Source organism: Somniosus microcephalus, chromosome 7, assembly GCF_052327205.1.
Source record: "Somniosus microcephalus isolate GS21.2 chromosome 7, FLI_Smic_1.0, whole genome shotgun sequence".
Lineage (NCBI taxonomy): Eukaryota > Metazoa > Chordata > Chondrichthyes > Squaliformes > Somniosidae > Somniosus > Somniosus microcephalus.
This window is the reverse complement of record NC_140993.1, coordinates 27,636,917-27,656,902: the sequence shown is the minus strand read 5'-3', so window position 1 is coordinate 27,656,902 and position 19,986 is coordinate 27,636,917. Positions and strand designations below refer to the sequence as shown.

The following is a 19,986-nucleotide window of genomic DNA, read 5'->3' as shown; positions in this document are numbered from 1 at the left end:
TGGGAGTACCGTCACCACACGGGCTGCAGCGGTTCAAGAAGGCAGCTCACCACCACCTTCTCGAGGGCAATTAGTGATGGGCAATAAATGCTGGCCTTGCCAGACATCCACATCCCACCGAACGAATAAAAAAGTCACATTTTTTTAAAACAAAAACGAACCAATCTCACTCCAAATGAATGAGATTGACAGCTCTGCTTTTTGTTTAAAAAATATATACATTTTAACGCTCTGTAACAAAGCAATGAATCGAAGCAGAGCTGAGCCCAGAACAAGGAAGCCCCGTTCCTTTTTGCACTCGGTGTTGTTTTGTGTGAAGGGCCGGGAGATCCTTGGGGGATTCCCCTATGTGGGAGTAACAAGCAGCGAAACTTCTCTGAGAGGGGCTGGCTCTTTCACTCCCAGTGAACTGGCTGGCAGTTAAAAGAGGGAGCAGTCTTCTCCTTTCAACCTCAATAGAATGAGCCTCAATGGAGGGTCAAGGGCTCGAGGTGTTTCCCATCTGAAGTCTCAGCGGTCTGGCAGTGAAGTGGGATCGGGCGGGATGGCACAGTCCGGTAAGACAGTTCTTAATCTTCTAGTCCAGTCGGGGCGAGAAGGACCTGGCAGTGAGGCTGGTGGTCTTGTTCCTGGGGTGAAGTGTTCACACTCAGCGCTGCTCCAGTAGTCAGACCAGCAGAAGGGGAGGGAAATGATTTCAACAAAAAAGATTGTTTGGGATCCTGTTGTTAAGATATTGCCTAAGAGAAAAGTGTCGGATCTGTCGGCAGGAAGCCAAGCAAAATATCAAATGGATCAGAACTTTTCGGAAAACCAAATATTTATTGTGAAGCCTTTCTGGAGTTTGTCCTTGGGTTTTATTTTTTGGGGGCTTACATTGGAGGAGGGGGAGTGGGATAAATCTTCTGGTGTCCCCAGGCGTTTTTAATGGCGAGCTGGTGACTGCAGACAGTTCTGCCGCTGTGTACAGAGTCAGGTGCTTCGGGAAGACGTCAAGGCTCCACTCCCTTCTGTATTACTGGAGTGCTGGTGGAGTTAAAAATCACAATCCCGCTGCCATCAAAAAGTGACTTGTTAAAATGCACTCTTTTCTCCAATCGAAAATAAGTGATATTATCAATAAAGTGTTGCTAGATTTTTTTTTCACCCCCTTCACTATGAGCAGTTGTAAAATGTGGCTCATGTGTCCGGCAGACAGACAGGATAATTATGAGGCTTTGAGACTAATCTGTGAACTACAGCAGTTAAAGAAAAACTTACATTTATAGAGCGCCTTTCACGACCTCAGGACGTCCCAAAGCGCTTTACAGCCACAAAGTACTTTTTTTTGGAGTGTAGTCACTGTTGTAATGTAGGAAATGCAGCGGCCGATTGGCGCACAGCAAGCTCCCACAAACAGCAATGTGATAAATGACCAGATAATCTGTTTTTATAGTGATGTTGATTGAGGGATAAATATTGGCTGGGACACCGTGGATAACTCCCCTGCTCTTCTGCGAAATAGTGCTTTACGTCCACCTGAGAGAGCAGACGGGGACCTCGGTTTAACGTCTCATCCGAAAGACGGCACCTCCGACAGTGCAGCACTCCCTCAGCACTGCACCGGGAGTGTGAACCTGGAATTTTGTGCTCAAGTCTCTGGACCATTTACTTGCTTTTTGTTTATGGTTCCCCAGAGACATTGTCTCCCTGCACCTCAAATTTTAAATTTTCATTCTCATTTTCAAATCCCTTCATGGCCTCGCCCCTCCATAACTCTGTAATGTTATCCAGCCCAACCACCCTCTGAGAACTCTGTGTTCCTGGCCTTGTGCATCCCCCACTCCCTTCGCCCCACCATTGGCAGCAGTGCCTTCAGTCATCTAGGCCTCAAAGCTATGGAATTCTCTTTCTAAACATCTCTGCCTTTCCAACTCCCTCTCTTCCTTTAGGCCCCTCCTAAAAACCCATCTCTTTGACCAAGCTTTTCGCCATTCCTCCTAATATCTCCTTCTTTGGCTCGGTGTTGATTTTTGTCTGATTACGTTGCTGTAAAGCACCTTGGGACGTTTTTCTATGTTATTTTTCGGTGTCCTGACCAATATTTATCCCTCAATCAAGATCACTAAAAACAGATTATCTGGTCATTATCACATTGCTGTTTGTGGGAGCTTGCTGTGTGTGAATTGGCTGCTGCGTTTTCTACATTATAACAGTGACTCCACTTCACAAGTACTTCATTGGCTGTAAATCGCTTTGGGACGTCCTGTGGTTGTGAAAGGTGCTATATAAATGCAAGTCTTTCTTTTTTTAAAGGCACTACATAAACACAAGTTGTTGTTGTTGATCCTAGTGTTAAAGATCTGAGTTATGAGAAACTCTGATATTTTTCTACGCTAAAGGCATTAGTAAGGCAAGGTGTTGTTGCAGTAAAGAGAGAAAATGAAGAAGGTATAGCTTGGTAGGATAATGCTCTTAAAAAGAAAATGGTAGCTTATTAGTTGGAAGGGTGATTATTTTTATAACACACTGTTGAGGTACTAGTGAAACTTTTCATGCAGATGGAGTTTGAGAGCAGCTCTACCACTCATGATGCATTGACACATGTGGAGATTACCGCTCCACCCTTTTTTTCATTCATTCACGGGATATGGATGTCACTTCCCTAATTGCCCTTGAGAAGGTGGTGGTGAGCCACCTGAGTAGCTTGCTGGGCCATTTCAGAGGACAGTCAACCACATTGCTGTGGATTTGGAGCCACATATCAGCCAAACCAGATAAGAACAGCAGATTTCCTTCCCTAAAGGACATTAGTGAATCAAATGGGTTTTTATGTCAGTCCAGTAGAATTCATGGTCACCATTACTGATACTAGCTTTTCATTCCAGATTTATTTAATTGAATTTAAATTCCCCAGCTGCTGTGGTGGGATTTGAATTCATGTCACTGGGTTATTAGTCCAGGCCTTTGGATTACTAGCCATTAGCATAACCACTATGCTACTGTACCTACTGTACCCCTATATGCTACCATTCCCCAGCCCTTGTGAATTTCAAGTTTGGCCTTATTACTCAATTGACGGCCTGTCAATTTGTCAATGCAATGGACTTTCAAGTCCATTTTCCACTCAATTAAGAAGGTAATTGATATAATGATTCCAGGCAATGGTCATTGTATTTGTATATCCTCATACTTGGTAGCATCCTAGTGGAGCCCAATACAGCAGAGGCCCTAAGGTGTTATATAGGATCATCAATACCTCTTGGTTTTTATATTCTGCACCTTTTGTGATAAAACTTAGAATCATAGAACCTTACAGCACAGAAGGAGGCCATTCAGCCCATTGTACCTGTGCCGGCTCTTTGAAAGAGCTCTCCAATTAGTCCCACTTATTTATCCAATTCCCTTTTAAAAGTTATTATTGAATCTGCTTCCACCATCCGCTCAGGCAGCTCATTCCAGATCATAACTCGCTGCATAAAAAAAAAAATCTCCTCATCTCCTCCCTGGCTCTTTTACCAATTACCTTAAATCTGTGTCCTCTGGTTACCGACCCTCCTGCCAGTGGAATAATTTCTCCTTATTCACTCTATCAAAACCCCTCATGATTTTGAACGCCTCTATTAAATCTCCCCTAAACTTTCTCCTTCTGTTAATAAAATCTAGAATTCCATGTGTGATGCCATCCTCGCTGAAGGATTAGCAATTTTGATATAATCACGGTCAGTTTATAAAGTGCTGACCTGAAGAATGCAGTTGATTACTTTATTTACACGGTCACTGTATTTATATAGAGGATAATGGATACAGTCTAGGGTTCAGGTGACATGCTAAAGCATAAGACTTGAATGAATTACATAAGAACATAAGAAAGTATGGAATAAGCTAAGGCTATTTGATTCATTAAGCCCACTTCTTCTGCAGACCATACACCATTCATCCTATCATGAACTCCATCCAACCTATTTAATCTCCTTTTTGCACAGCTAGTTTTTGCACACATACATAAGTGTGAGGTAGTACATTTTGGTAGGAAGAATAAAGAGTTCACATACTCCTTTGAAAATAAGTGTTTAAATGGGCTAGAAGAGCAAAGGGATCTAGAGGTGCAGATACACAAATCACTAAAAGTAGCGACACAGGCTAATAAGGCCATAAAAAAGCAAACAAACCACTGGGGTTCATTTCTAGAGGGATAGAATTGAAAAGGAGAGAAGGTATGTTAAACTTGTATCGAGCCTTAGTTAGACCACACTTGGAGTACGGTGCACAGCTCTGGTCTCCATATTATAAAATGGACACTGGAGAAGGTGCAAAACAAAATTACTAGAACGATACCAGAACTGAGAGGTTATACCTATCAGGAAAGATTGATCAGGCTGGGGCTTTTTTACCTAGAAAAGAGAAGACTGAGAGGTGACCTAATAGAGGTCTTTAAGATTATGAAAGGGTTTGATAGGGTAGACGTAGAGAAGAGGTTTCCACTTGTGGGGGAGACCAGAACTAGGGGCCATAAATATAAGACAGTCACTAATAAATCCAATAGGGAATTCAGGAGAAACCTCTTTACCCAGAGAGTGGCGAGAGTGTGGAACTCGCTACCACAAGGAGTAGTTGAGGCCAATAGCACAGATGCATTTAAGGGAAAACTAGATAAGCACATGAGGGAGGAAGGAACAGTAGGATATATTGATGGGGTTAGATGATGAAGGGTGGGAGGAGGCTCGTGTGCAGTATAAACACCGACATGGATCTATTGGGCTGAATGGCCTGTTTCTGTGCTGTATAGACTTTGTAATAGTTGCTTATTCACAAAGCTAATGTATCTAAACACCCGAATTTCATACCTGTCCCCACCAATTTAATGTTCAGCTCTCGTCTACTGCACGGCACAAGTAACACCTTTGCCCCAGCAACACAGGAAGATTGTTACAGTGTTATATTGGTCATCAGAGCCCTCAAATTAAATTACCATGTAAATAGTCACTGAATGAATGCCTATCCCTGAAACTTCCTCCAGCACTCCGAGATCTCAGCGCTTCTCCAGTCCTGGTCTCTTGCACATCCCCGATTTTATTCGCTCCACCATTGGTGGCCGTGCCTTCAGCTGTCAAGACCCTAAGCTCTGGAATTCCCTCCCTAAACCTCTCCGCGTCTCTACCTCTCTTTCCTCCATTAAGACACTCCTTAAAACCTACCTCTTTGTCCGAATATCTCCTTATGTGGCTCGGTGTCAAATTTTGTTTGATTACGCTCCTGTGAAGCGTCTTGGGACGTTTTACTATGTTAAAGGCGCTACATAAATGCAAGTTGTTGTTGTTTTAAATATATAATTTGTTTTTCCTATACAATGATTTATATTTTTTTAAGCTAATGAACTGTACTTTCTGTTTGTGATTGATAGATTTGCGTAGACATTACTACAAGCTCGGTACGTCAATGTCCCCTGCAGTGGTAGAGCAGATCACTCATTTCCTGTATAGCACGCGGATTCTCAACCAATATGAGCTTAGTGTCATCGGCTCCAAGTCTGAAATGCTTTCAAAGGCATCCGAGCTACTGTCCGCTGTCATCCGAAAAGGGCAGAAAGCCTGTGGCATCTTCTTCCAGGCGCTTAAAATGTGTGATCCGCATCTGAGCGAACAAATAGTTGGAAAGCAAGGTAAATATTGTGCTTGCTGACATCAGTCCTTTTGTTCAGATTCTGTTCCTCCACCCTTTCCAAGTTATGATTTGAGTATCTGTTATTTTGCCCCTTTAGCTTCCTTCTTTTCGCTTTTCCAACTTTGCTAGCATGCTTGCCTAGCTTTTATTTTTCCAGTTCTGCTGAATGGTGCACATCCAAAACGTTGACTTGTCCTTTCTCTTTACTATTGCTGACTGGCCTGCTGTGTGTTACTAGCATTCTCAGCTTTTATTTCACGTTTTCTTTAATGAGGTGCCCACAACTGTATGTAATGCTCCAACAGCAGACTCATCGAGGTCTTGTACAAGTTCAACATTATTTCCTTGCTTTTGTATTCTATGTTCTTCCTTACCTTTGTTGTCTCCTCCAGCCCTGGGTCCCACTCTCTGGAATTCTCTCCCCTAAACCACTCCACCTCCCTCTCCTCCTTTAAGACCCATATCTTTGACCAAGTCACCTCTCCTAATCTTTGCCTCTTTTTCCCAGCTCTGTTTTGCATCACACATCTGGGATGCATTTCTACATTAACTGCACTATATAAATGCTACTTGTTGCTGTGCTATATAGATAAATGATCTTGACTTATGAACTGAGGGGACAATATTGAAATCTATTGCTGATGCCAAATGGGGGAGACAGGGTGGGGGAATTGTGGCACAGATTGTGAAAGAAAATAGGAAGGCATAGATAGGCTAGCAGGATGGGGAAATAGATGGCACGTGCCGTTCAATGTAAAATAATAAAGAAAGAAAATACAGGGAAAGGAAATAAATCTTCAATGGTAAGATTCTAAATGGAGTAAAAGAGCAAAGAGGCTTTGGTGTGAAGATACAGGATTCTTTAAAGCTTACACCACAAGTGGACGAGGCCATAACAAAATATAAATATGAATATACGAACGACCATGGAGAGCAAAATGAACAGCTGGTCCATCGCGCCTGCCCTTTACAACACCCAATACCCGCCGACAGCCATGTGATCTCCTGGGAGAGACAAAAAAACTGATTAAAAAAAACCCAAAGCCAATTTCGTTGGGGGGGAATTTCCTCTCCGACATCCTTAGGTGATCAAAACTAGTTCAGGAGAACACACTGACCCTGATTTATATTAGTTAGTATTCCACCTACCTTTTGTATGCCACAATTTCCGTCCCAGCCAGGAACTGGTCTAGCTCTCTTTTGAAGGCATGCAGCGAATCCGCACTCATTGCATGAGCTGGCAGCTGGCTCCGTAAACCAACTGTTAGCTGGGAAAAGAAGAACCTTCTGACGTCCAACCTAGTTCTACCCGTACGCAACTTAAACGCATGTCTGCTGGTCCTTCCTAACCTATCTAATTGGAAGAATCGATCTAGCCTAGTCCCTTTATTATTTTAAACACCTCTATCAGATCCTCTCGGGGTCCACGCCTTTCTAATGTATTTAGAGACAGCTTTTTAAGCCTATCGGGCTAACTAAGATGCTTTAAGATGGGTATCATTCTAATGAGCTTTCTCTGAACCTTTTACAATGCTTTTATATCACCCACCATGTAAGGGCTCCAAAACTGGAGATAGAGGCCTAACCAAAGTCTTAAAGGACAAAATGGTGTGTTTTATTTTATGCTGAATCATTCTGTCGCTGCAACCTAATATTCTTACAAAAGCAAAATACTGCGGATGCTGGAAATCTGAAATAAGAACAGAAAATGTTGGAGACACTCAGCAGGTCAGGCAGCATCTGTGGAGAGAGAAACAGAGTTAACGTTTCACGTCGATGACCCTTCGTCAGAACTGGAAAAAGTTAGAGATGTAACAGATTTTAAGCAAGTGCGGGGGCAGGGAAAGGGGGGAGGGGAGGAAAGAACAAAAGGGAAGGTCCGTGATAGGGTGGAGGTCAGGAGAGATTAAATAACAAAAGGTACGATAGTACAAAGCAATATTCTATTTGCTTTGCCTGTCGCTTCATGGCACTGGTCATGAACCTTAAGGGCATTATGTACAATTATACCAAGATCTCGTTCCTTCTCAACAGACCTCAGTACTTTACCCTGTAGAGTATAAGTATATTTAGCATTGATCTTGCCACATACATCACGCTACATTTATAGCACAGATTGTGAAAGAAAATAGGAAGGCATAGATAGGCTAGCAGCACGGGGAAATAGATGGCATGTGTAAAATAATAAAGAGAGAAAAAACAGGGAAAGGAAATAAATCTTCAATGGTAAGATTCTAAATGGAGTAAAAGAGCAAAGCGGCTTTGGTGTGAAGATACAGAATTCTTTAAAGATTACACCACAAGTGGATGAGGCCATAAAAAAATATAAATATGAATATACGAACGCCCCCATTGCCTGAAGATTTGCCTGGAGAGGTTTATTCTCATCTACTTTCCTAACACTTGCACAGGTCATTGGCTAACATGCAGACTGTTCCCCCAACAGTTATATCTAGATCATTAATGAAGATAGTGAAAAGCAACAGTCCTAACTCTGATCCCTGTGGGAGATCGCTGGTAACTTGTCTCCAAGCAGGTCCGCAATCCATCGATAACCACTTTCTGCCTATGGGAATCCAGCCAGTTTTTAATCGACGATAATAACATCCCACCAATTCCTCAAAATAGTATCTAGAGGCATAACGTACAAAAAACAAGGAAGTAATGTTAAACTTGTGCAAGGCCTTAGTCTTCAGGTGCACTATTATGTACAGTTGTGGGCACCTCATTAAAGGAAGGGTATAAAAGCAATGGAAAAGGTGTAGTGTAGATTCATTAGGATGTTACCATGGAAGAGGGCTTTATAGTTTTGAAGAGAAAGTTAGGACAGGGCAGATGCTGAGAGGTTGTTTCCCCTGGCTGGAGTGTCTAGAACTAGAGGGCATAGTCTCAGGATAAGTTGTCGGCCATTTAAGTCTGAGATGAGGAGGAATTTCTTCACTGAGGGTTGTGAATCTTTGGAATTCTCTACCCCTGAGGGCTGAGAATTCTGAATCATTGAGTATATTCAAGGCTGAGATCGATAGATTTTTGGACTCTAGGGGAATTAAGGGATATGGGGATCGGGCGGGAAAGTGGAGTTGAGGTGGATGATCAGCCATGATCTTACTGAACGGCGGAGCAGGCTCAAGGGGCCGAATGGCCTACTCCTGCTCTTACTTCTTATGTTCTTATTTAGGGCTTTTGGCCTAGTGCTGATAATGTTAAGGGGTGAATGGCTAGAGGTCTTCAAGATTATGAAGCTGATAAGGTAAATAGTGAGATTGTTTCCACTGGTTAGCGAGATGGTAACGACAAGGCATGAACTTAAGATGATCACAAAACAATTAAAGGGCAGATTATATAAAATTCTTTGCACAGAGGTTGTTAGATTGTGAAATTCTGTCATGCACTGTTGATGAAGCAGATTCTATAAGTTGTTTAAAAAGAGAATTAGTTGCTTGAAAAGGAGGAATATTACTGGTTCAGGGGACTGAGCAGGAGAGTATGATTAAATTCGGTGGCTCACGTGGAGAAAATACTGATGCAGACTTGACCCGAATGCTGTAACATTCTATATATCTATGGTTTTCTGATCTGAGTAGGCTCTTTGGTATTTCATAAAAACTTAAGCATTAGGAGCAGGAGTAGGCCATACGGCCCTTCGAGCCTCCTCCGCCATTCAATAAGATCATGGCTGATCTTCTATCTCAACTCCACTTTCCCACTCGATCCCCAATTAATGTCACAATTAATCAATCACCATTGGTAAGCTAATGAAACAGCAGCTTCTTCTTTCTCTAATTATTGAGTAAATAAAGACCAAAGTACGCAAAAATGAACGTTTTACCAATATTTAAATGCCATCAGATATTCAAACTGCACTGCTAAATTGACATTGAGCTAACAATATATATATATATACTGCTCCTACCTCCTTCCCAAGATCCACAAAAAGGACTGCCCTGGTAGACCCATCATTTCAGCCTGTTCTTGCCCCATGGAACTGATTTCTTCCTATCTCAACTCTATTTTTTCTCCCCTTGTCCAGTCTCTTCCCACCTACATCTGCGACTCTTCCGACACCCTCCGTCACTTTAACAGTTTCCAGTTTCTTGGCCCCAATCGCCTCCTTTTCACTATGGACGTCCAATCCCTCTACACCTTCATCCCCCACCAGGATGGCCTGAGGGCGCTCCACTTCTTCCTTGAACAGAGGCCCAACCAGTCCCCATCCACCACCACCCTCCTCCGCCTGGCTGAACTTGTTCTCACTTTGAACAACTTCTCCTTTGACTCCACTTCCTCCAAATTAAAGGTGTTGCTATGGGAACTTGCATGGGCCCTAGCTATGCCTGCCTTTTTGTGGGATATGTGGAACACTCTTTGTTCCAGTCCTACTCTGGACCCCTCCCTCACCTCTTTTTCCAGTACATTGATGACTGTACTGGTGCCGTTTCCTGCTCTCTCCCTGAACTAGAAAATTTTCACTTTTTTTCCAATTTCCACCTTTCCCTCGCCTTCACATGATCCATCTCCGACTCTTCCCTTCCCTTCCACGACTTTTCTGTCACCATTTCTGGGGATAGGTTATCAACAAACATCCACTATAAGCCCACTGACTCCCACAGCTACCTGGACTACACTTCCTCCCACCCCGCTTCCTGTAAGGACTCTATTCTCCCAGTTTCTCCGTCTCTGCTGCATCTGTTCTGACGATGCCATCTTCCATACCAGTGCTTCTGATATGTTTTCCTTTTTCCTCAACCGAGGATTCCCCTCTACTATGGTTGACATGGCCCTCGATCGTGTCCATTCCATTTCCTGCACTTCTGCTCTCCCCCTTCCCCTCCCTCCCAGAACCATGATAGGGTTCCCTTTGTCCTCACCTTTCACCCCACCAACCTCCACATTCAATGGATCACCTCCACCATTTCCGCCACCTCCAGCGTGATACCACCAAACACATCTTCCGCTCCCTTCCCCTTTCAGCATTCCGAAGGGACCATTCCCTCCGCAACACCCTGGTCCACTCCTCAATCGCCCTCAGCACCCCTTCCCCTTCCCACGGCACCTTCCCATGCAAGCGCAGGAGACGCAACACCTGCTCTTTTACCTCCTCCCTTCCCACTGTCCAGGGCCCCAAACACTCCTTCCAGGTGAAACAGCGATTTACTTGTACTTCTTGCAATCTAGTATACTGTATTCACTGCTCATGATGCGGCCTCCTCTACATTGGGGAGGCTAAACACAGATTGGGTGTCCGGTTTGCGGAACACCTCCGTTCCGTCCGTAAGCGTGACCCTGAGCTTCCGGTCGCTTGTCACTTTAATTCTCCGCCCCATTCCCACTCTGACCTCTCTGTCCTCGGCCTCTTGCATTGTTCCAACGAAGCTCAACGTAAGCTCGAGGAACAGCACCTCATCTTTCGATTAGGCACTTTACAGCCTTCTGGACTCAACATCGAGTTCAACAATTTCAGACCATAACCTCTGCCCCTATTTTTTCAGATGGCAGCTGTTGATGTTTCTGCCATTCCCATTTACACCTCCTCTAGACTCATCTTTTGTTTCTTAACTTGTCCCATTACCATCTCCTCCTGCCTTCCAGCCTATCACAGACCTTCCCTTTTGTTCTTTCCTCCCCTCCCCCCTTTCCCTGCCCCTACACCTGCTTAAAACCTGTTCCATCTCTAACTTTTTCCAGTTCTGACGAAGGGTCATCGACCTGAAACGTTAACTCTGTTTCTCTCTCCACAGAGGCTGCCTGACCTGCTGAGTGTTTCCAGCATGTTCTGTTTCTTTTTTCAGATTTCCAGCATCTGCAGTATTTTGATTTTGTAATATGTATCTAATGTAGGCCAGATGTTGCGGCACTCCCTTTGGGTTGTAGAGTTAATTACAATGTCCTTAGTTTGAGGTAGTAGTATATATTCAGTCATCTGACAAAAACCAATGCAGTTGGGTATTTATATATCTTGATGTAGAATTTGAGAATCCCTCTGCACTCTCATTGCTGTCTAATGGTCTCTAGGATTCTAACCGTTTTCAGTAATTTAATACCAGATGCTAACGTAATGAGTTCATGGCATTATGAATGGAAAGAAAATCACAGTCAAAGTGACTGAATTAATTTTAGCTGTGGAATATGTTTGGGGAAGAGCCTCTGCAGTGTCTTTATTGTGACAACAAAAAATGTTGAAGTCCTTTAATTAATTTTTAAGTATTCTCTGTAGAATGGTGATTGTAGTCACTGGTCTCAGATTACTCACTGTGGTGAATTTGATATTCTTTATTCAGCTGTCAGCCGACCTCATTTTACCCCATAAACCTCTGAGGTAACTTGGGTCCCCCCTTTGCTGAGCGAGAAATGGAAAATTCTGATCTGGATGTAAACGAAAACATCCACAAGTATACCTAAGAGCCTGCAGTTTCCAGGGCCCTATAGTTGCTTGCAGCCATTGACATTCCCCAGTTGGGAACTGGGGACTGCAGAATATGCTTCAGGCATGCATGAGGACTACCCTGGAAACCTAATGATAGATTAACAGTGCTGCCAAGATTCATTGGTAACTAACTATCTGTCACAGTCAATCCTCGTACATCTGCCCAGCAGGGACAAGGTGCAGCCGTTTAGCAACTGTGTGCTCAGCGTTCTATGATGAGTGGCAGTCATTCTAATATAGAACTGTGTAATATAACATAATGGCACGTCATTTGCTGTCAAAATAATGGCGAGGCTAATGGCGCTCGCCATTATTTATGCGCAAATGGCACAGCAACTTCAGGCGAGGGGCAGATGCGTGGTTAAACTCAAATATTCAAAGGTTGCTGTGCGAGTTGCTCCGCCGGTAGCTTCACGAAAACGGCATCTCGCTATGAGCCTCACCATCAAAATGCATTGAATGGTGTGAAGTTGCTGTACTTGCACAGTAGATACGAACTAAACTCGCCACAAAAAGTTAAGTCTTGTCCATTTCAGTCTAAATACCCTTTTAACGATGTGATAAGTGTTAATTACAGCCTGTCAACCTCTCTGGCACTGGAAATTAACTATTGCAAGTGTGGAGTCTCATTCCTTCAGGTTTTAATTGTTGTTGGAGATTTTAAATAGGTAAAATTTGAAATGTAATTTTTTTTTAACTTTTCCTTTCTGTCTCATTTTTCTCTCTCTCTCTTAATCCAATTTTACTTTCTCTCCTTTTATTTCTCTTTCTGTACCTGATTTGACATTGAATTCACCCACTCTAACTTACACTTTCTTCTCAGTCCTTGCCCTGTTAATTTCACAATGCTTCAATCTGATTGGTTAAGGGGATACACAGTTGCTTGCCCTGTTTGCTCAAGTCCCAGATGCCGGTTTCCCCTCGCTGCCCCGTTATCAGCTCGCAAAAAATTAAAAAACCTAAGCATGTATGGGCAACTCGAACTAATGGCAGACGCTGTTCGAAGCCCTGCCCCAGCAAATTATGGCCCAATACAACAAATAATATAACTCAATGCAGAAAACACACCCAGTCAGATAATTATTTCCTTCTGCTAGTACTGTGATCAATAATAATTTACACGTGCTTACAACAAAGCACAACATGGGACCAATAATGTGAGCTTGGCTACATCACGATGGCCATGAACTGCATTTGGCTCGGTGCCAAAGTTTGTTTGAAAACGTTCCTGTGAAGCCCCTTGGGACGTTTCTACTATGTTAAAGATGCTACACAGATACAAGTTGTTGTTGTCATGAAATTTCAGTGATGCAAAAAGTGCAAATCTAATTTTAATAATTTGATATTACTTTTAGTTATTTTATAAAGAAAGACTTGCATTTATATAGCGCCTTTCACGACCTCAGGACGTTCCAAAGCGCTTTACAGCCAACAAAGTACTTTTTGAAGTGTAATCACTGTTGTGATGTAGGAAATACAGCAACCATTTTGTGCACAGCAAGCTCCCACAAACAGCAATGTGATAATGACCAGATGATATGATTTAAGTGAGGGATAAATATTGGCCAGGACACCAGTGATAACTCCCCCTGCTCTTCTTCAAAATGGTGCCATGGGATCTTTTACGTCCACCTGAGAGGGCAGACGGGGCCTCGGTTTAACATACAACCGTCTTTCGGGTGAGACAAGAGGAAATGCATTTACTTGTTTAATTATAGTGAAATGTTGGTGCTGGGTTTGGCTAACCTTTCTCTTCTGGTTCTTACAGTTCATTCTACTAGTACCTCTCTACCAGCTTCTTCTTTACTGAGGCCAACTCTTTCCAGTAAGTATTTATTGATGTACTTTCAGAATTGGAGATGGACTTGTTCTTAATTAGCTCAAATAGTCAGCAGTGGGGCCCTATGGAAAGAGCAAAGGTCATTTTCAAATACTTAAACCAACTCCCAGGATAAAATTAAAACACAATTATACTGATAAAAACACTGGAAGATCCTTCAGTATCTAAAAAGAGAAAGGCAGGTTAATGCCTCAGCTGGGGACCTTCATCGGAACTTTGGTCTTTTTATTTGAATCATAGAATCATAGAAATTTATAGCACAGAAGGAGGCCATTCGGCCCATCGTGTCGGTGCCAGCCGACAAAGAGCTATCCAGCCTAATCCAGCTCTTGGTCCGTAGCCCTGTAGTTTACAGCACGTCAGGTGCATATCCAAGTACTTTTTAAATGTGATGAGGGTTTCTGCCTCTATCACACTTTCAGGCAGTGAGTTCCAGACCCCCACCACCCTCTGGGTGAAAAAAGTTCTCCTCAACTCCCCTCTAATCCTTCCACCGATGACTTTAAATCTGTGCCCCCTGGTTATTGACCTCTCTGCTAAGGGAAACAGGTCCTTCCTATCCACTCTATCCAGGCCCCTCATAATTTTATACACCTCAATTAAATCGCCCCTCAGCCTCCTCTGTTTCAAAGGAAACAACCCCGGCCTCTCCAATCTTTCCTCATAGCTGAAATAGCTGAACAGATAAAGCGATTCCATCAGATAAATCTTCATGCTCAATTTCTTAAAATTCAACCAAATACATTTTTAATAATTGCCCTTTTTCATAAATCTGTAGTTTTTTTTTGCCCAGAAGGTATTGTAAGAATAAGAGCACAGTTTCCCTTCCTTCCCATTACAGTGAATCTAAAGGGCTGTGTTAGGAAAAGGCTGATAGATCTGAGTTAGTTCTCACTGCTGGAAGTACGGATGTACAATTCAGACTAACATAGAATTGGTGCTACAAGATTGAACTGAAGAATTTTTTGTAATTTTGTTGTATAACTATTTAAAGAGTTGCCAAACTATGTATGTATTTAGAAACATAGGAACAGGAGTAGGCCATTTAGCCCCTGGAGCCTGCTCCACCATTCAGTGAGATCAGGGCTGATCTGTAATAACCGCCTTTGCCCCATATCCCTTAATACCTTTGGTTAACAAAAATCTATCGATCTGAGATTTAAAATTAACAATTGATCTCGCATCAATTGCTGTTTGCGGAAGAGAGTTCCAAACTTCTACCACCCTTTGTGTGTAGAAGTGTTTCCTAACTTCACTCCTGAAAGGTCTGGCTCTAATTTTTTGAATATGCCCCCTTGTCCTAGAATCCCCAACCAGCGGAAATAGTTTCTCTCTCTCTACCCCATCTGTTCCCCTTAATATCCTGAAAATGTTTTGATCCCGCTTAACCTTCTAAATTCCAAGGAATACATCCCTAGTTTGTGTAATCGCTCTTCATAATTTAACTCTTAGAGTCCAGGTATCATTCTGGAAAACCTACGCTGCACTCCCTCCAAGGCCAATATATCCTTCCTAAGGTGTGGTGCCCAGAACTGCTCACAGTACTCCAGGTGTGGTCTAACCAGGGCTTTGTACAGCTGCAGCATAACTTCTGCCCCCTTGTGTTCTAGTCCTCTCGATATAAAGGCCAGCGTTCCATTAGCCTTTTTGATTATTTTCTGTATCTGTCCATGACATGTTAATGATCTATGTACCTGGACCCCTAAGTCTCTTTGGACATCCACTGTTTCTAGCTTTTCACCATTTAGAAAGTAATCTGATATCTCCTGTTAAGGTCCAAAGTGGATGACTTCACATTTGCCTACATTGAAATTTAATTAGCAATGGGATTTAAATGAATAAAAAGGTAGCTAATGAATCCTGGAAGAAATAAATATTTGATTGCTGCCAGCACATCATGGTGGTTTTCCAATGGTGAACAGTTTAAATATGCCTTTAAAAAAATATTATTTTTATTTTTCTACTTCCCCCATTACAGTCAAGGCAGTAGACATTTCTGTAGATGTCATCAAAGCTACTCCCTGATGCTTGAGCAATGCTGGATCTGCTCACTGCTCACTCTCCACCCCGCCACCTTCCCCAAACACGTTAGCTTCTCCTCCTGGTCCCTGGAGGAAGCCTGTGTGTGAACTCAGGACTGGAATACAAAGCACAGTTTCCAAACTGAGAGCTCGGGCACTGCTGCACTCCGGCGTCATTCTCTGCTGTATTTCCACTAGAAAGAAAGAATTTGTATTTATATAACTTCTTTCGCGATCTCAGGACGTCTCAAAGCACTTTACAACCAATGAAGTACTTTTTGAAGTGTCATCACTGCTGTAATGTAGGAAACACGGCAGCCAATTTGCGCACAGCAAGCTCCCACAAACAGCAATGTGATAATGACCAGATAACCTGTTTTTAGATTTTAGTTGAGGGATAAATATTGGCCAGGCCACCAGGGATAACTCCCCTGCTCTTGTTCGAAATAGTGCCGTGGGATCTTTTATGTCCACCTGAGAGAGCAGACAGGGCCTCGGTTTAACGTCTCATCTGAAAGACGGCACCTCCGACAGTGCAGCACTCCCTCAGCACTGCACTGGAGTGTCAGCCCTAGATTATGTGTTCAAGTGGGACTTAAAACCACGACCTTCTAACTCACAACTGAGACCTAATTCCTTAGCGTCTTTACAGCCCCAATTTAGAATTCCAATAACATTTCAACAATGGCTGATTTCTTCTGCTTTATATTTTTGTATATATTTATGTATGCATTGAGTAGTTAGATTGGTGCATTTTATCACGCACCAATGATAATTTGCGTTTATACAGTGAATTTAATGCAACAATGTCTTGAGGCACTTCCCAGATGAGCATCAAGCCTTGGGGGGGGAGTTAAGGGGGGAGGACCGAAAGCCTGGTTCAAAAGATGGGTTTTGAGAAGGGCTTTAAAGTAGGAGGGCGAAGCAGATGTGGAGGGGTTTAGAGAGGGCGTCTCTGAGAGTGGGGCTAAAGCAGCTACAGGACTGTCACAAACGCTGGGCGAAGGGACAGAGGATGCATAAAAGGTCAGTTTCTAATTTGTCATAATTCTGTTCTACAGCAAGACCTCACGCTTCAGTGCCGCCAAGTCCTGTAGAAGCATCGTCCCCTCAGAGTGAGTTCTTTATTTTAATTAATTATATAAGCATTTTTGAAAGTATCCACTGCTCCCCAGATGTCACAGCCCAGACGCCGCATTTAGGGGCGTAACAACGCCAATGTCAAAACTGAGCAATCTGACCTCCCGAATCTATTTTGGTTACTTCACCGCAGGGGAGTATCTGAGCAATGACCTTAATGGAATAGATCAGGGTAGCAGCTCAACATAGTGGGGCGGAGTTCCCGCTTTGGGTGCGATCAGGAAACTAAGGATAAGGGGTAAGCCAGTTAGGACTGAGATGAGGAGGAATTTCTTCACCCAGAGAGTGGTGAACCTGTGGAATTCTCTACCACACAAGGCAGTGGAGGCCAACTTATTAAATATATTCAAGAAGGAGTTAGATATATTTCTTAAGGCTAAAGGGATCAAGGGATATGGGGGGGAGAAAGCAGGGACAGGGTACTGAATTTGGATGATCACCCATGATCGCATTAAATGGCGGAGCAGGCTCGAGGGGCCGAATGGCCTACTTCTGCTCCTACTTTCTATGTTTCTATGAATGTTGGCCTTTATTACAAGGGGGATGGAGTATAAAAGTAGGGAGGTCTTACTACAACTGTACATGGCGTTGGTGAGACTACACCTGGAGTACTGCCTACAGTTGTGGTCGCCTTATTTAAGGAGGGATATACAGGTACTTGCATTGGAGGCAGTTCAGAGAAGGTTCACTAGGTTAATTCCTGAGATGAAGGGGTTGTCTTATGAAGAAAGGTTGGGCCTATACTCATTGGGGTTTAGAAGAATGAGAGGTGATCTTATTGAAACATATAAGATTCTGAAGGGGCTTGACAGGGTAGATGCAGGGAGGATGTTTCCCCTCATGGGGGAATCTAGAACTTGGGGGCATAGTTTCAGAATAAGGGGTCGCCCATTTAAAACGGAGATGAGGAGGAATTTCTTATCTGAGGGTCGTGAATCTTTGGAGTTCTCTTCCCCAGAGAGCTGTGGAGGCTGGGTCATTGAATATATTTAAGGTGGAGATAGACAGATTTTTGAACGATAAGGGAGTGATGGGTTATGGGGAGCAGGCTCGAGGGGCCGAATGGCCTACTCCTGCTCCTATCTTCTATGTATCTATGGGCGCAAATTGCGCTGTTTTTCCAAAGTCAGGGTTCAAGTTTCCGCCCAATGCCATTTGCACAGTCACGAGCGTAAAATCGTCCGTGAACCAGCGCAAGCGGGCAGCGTAATAGAACGCAATCGTTTATTTTTATTCTTTTGCATTAAAAAAAATTCCTCGATGGGTTTAAGAGCGGTGACCTGGCGCAGTTTAATCATACAGCTGAAAATGGGGTTTATCACAAAACATAAGCATTTTTAATAAGAGTGTCCAGTCCCCCACCTGCGAGTAACCTTAATTTAAATCACTGAAAATGACTTTTTTTTAAAATACTACACCGAACTATTTACTAGTTTCACTGGTCAGTTTCTTAGTAAATTAAATCATTCTTAATATGTAAAAACTTTTAAAACATCCCTACCAGCACTCGTGCGCTTAAAGAAAAAAAACAAGGTGAATTTGAAGAGCGTCCTCTCTGGATTGGGCGCAGTCGGGGGAAACTCGTCATGATCATTATTGCGATCTGGGGATGTGGCCAGTTTTGCTTCCGGCGCGATTTTTTTTTAAGCTTGCGTTAAAGATTGCGGAAGCTCGACTTACGCTTGACGTAACTTGCGTTTCAAATTCCGCTATCTTTTGTGCCGGTTTGGCCCCGATTCCAGCCGGATTTGGCTGAACCGGCGGAAAACTCGAGGCCAATGTTTCAGACATCAGGGGGTGATTTTGCCAATGGGGGCGTGTTGGAGGTGGGACTGCTGCTTGTCGGGTTTTAGTCCCGCCTCCATCGACTTGTGGCCAACCCACAGTATTTTCCCTTGATTGACCTTGTTAAGCCCGCCCGGCGGGCATAGCAGGCCAATTAAGGGGAAGCCGGTTACAGAGAACGTCAGCGTATGATGTTTCATCTGTCAAATTTCTCCAGACTTCCGCACCTACACAAAGGGTGGGGTGGGAATCAGTTGCGGCCTGTTTTGAGCTCTATAACTGGTGGCGTGCACCGAGTGCGCGGCCCAACCGGGAGACCTGACCCCGGCCCGTAATTGGGCCACGGGCTTCGTTTCAATCATTGAGTCAGCGGCTGGCACCTGCCGCCCCTCCAGAGGTGGCTCGCCCGTTTGGAGCAGTCGACTTTTGGGCCTCTTGCCTTGCCGGCGGCGACCCGACCCTCAGGAAATTCCCGAGGGATGGAGTACGGGAAGTACTGCTGAGAAAAGCATGTTAAAATCGGAACCTGCGGGAAGATGGCAGGACCTCGGCGGGCAAGTCCTACCGGCGATTTTAAAATGTCCGCCCATTTTCCTGGGAGGGGCCGTGTCAAGCGGTGGGTATGGGGGAGAGAGGGAGTGAAGAAAGGAAGGGGCTTAAAAACAGCTCTGTGGGGCTGGAGGAATCAAAAGCTGCTCTGTCAGTAGGAGGGGTTCCGGATGGTCAACTTGCTGCTGGGGGAGGGGGGCGGGGGAAGAGTTGTGAATGGCCAAAATGGTGTTCATTAGTTGGAGGGGAGGCAGGTGTTGGTTTTGGTGGGGCAAAATCCTGCTCGGTTTTGGGGGCAGTCCCATTGCCAAAAAAGCTCAAGTTGGGAGGGAGGAAGGTAGGGTTCAAGTGGGGTGTGTGCAAGAATGATGCCTTGTTGGGGGTGGGGGGGGAACGGAAGTGTAGGGGGAGGGGTGATTGGTGGAAGGGATCGAATTTCAGTTCGGCCGCTGAGCACTGTGGCTGTGGAACAGAAAATGAAGAATAACAGAAATTGAGCTGGGCCTGAGGTGAATGAAGACCTTTGGTCTAAGACCGTGGGGCTTTTAAAGAGAGGAGCCTAATTTAAATGCCACAGGGGGAGG

General features: G+C 43.9%; 1 protein-coding gene across 1 annotated transcript in view; it reads left to right on the top strand.

The window, feature by feature from the left end:
- Nucleotides 1–351: 351 nt before the first annotated feature.
- The window catches only part of LOC147114571 (uncharacterized), a 29,815-nt gene continuing 10,180 nt past the window's right edge, over nt 352–19,986 (top strand). The window contains exons 1-4 of the mRNA XM_085992330.1: nt 352–557; nt 5,384–5,641; nt 13,836–13,892; nt 16,990–17,043. Coding sequence (XP_085848456.1) covers nt 461–557; nt 5,384–5,641; nt 13,836–13,892; nt 16,990–17,043 — 466 coding nt within the window. The 5' untranslated portion in view covers nt 352–460. The remainder of the gene's footprint in view (nt 558–5,383; nt 5,642–13,835; nt 13,893–16,989; nt 17,044–19,986) is intronic.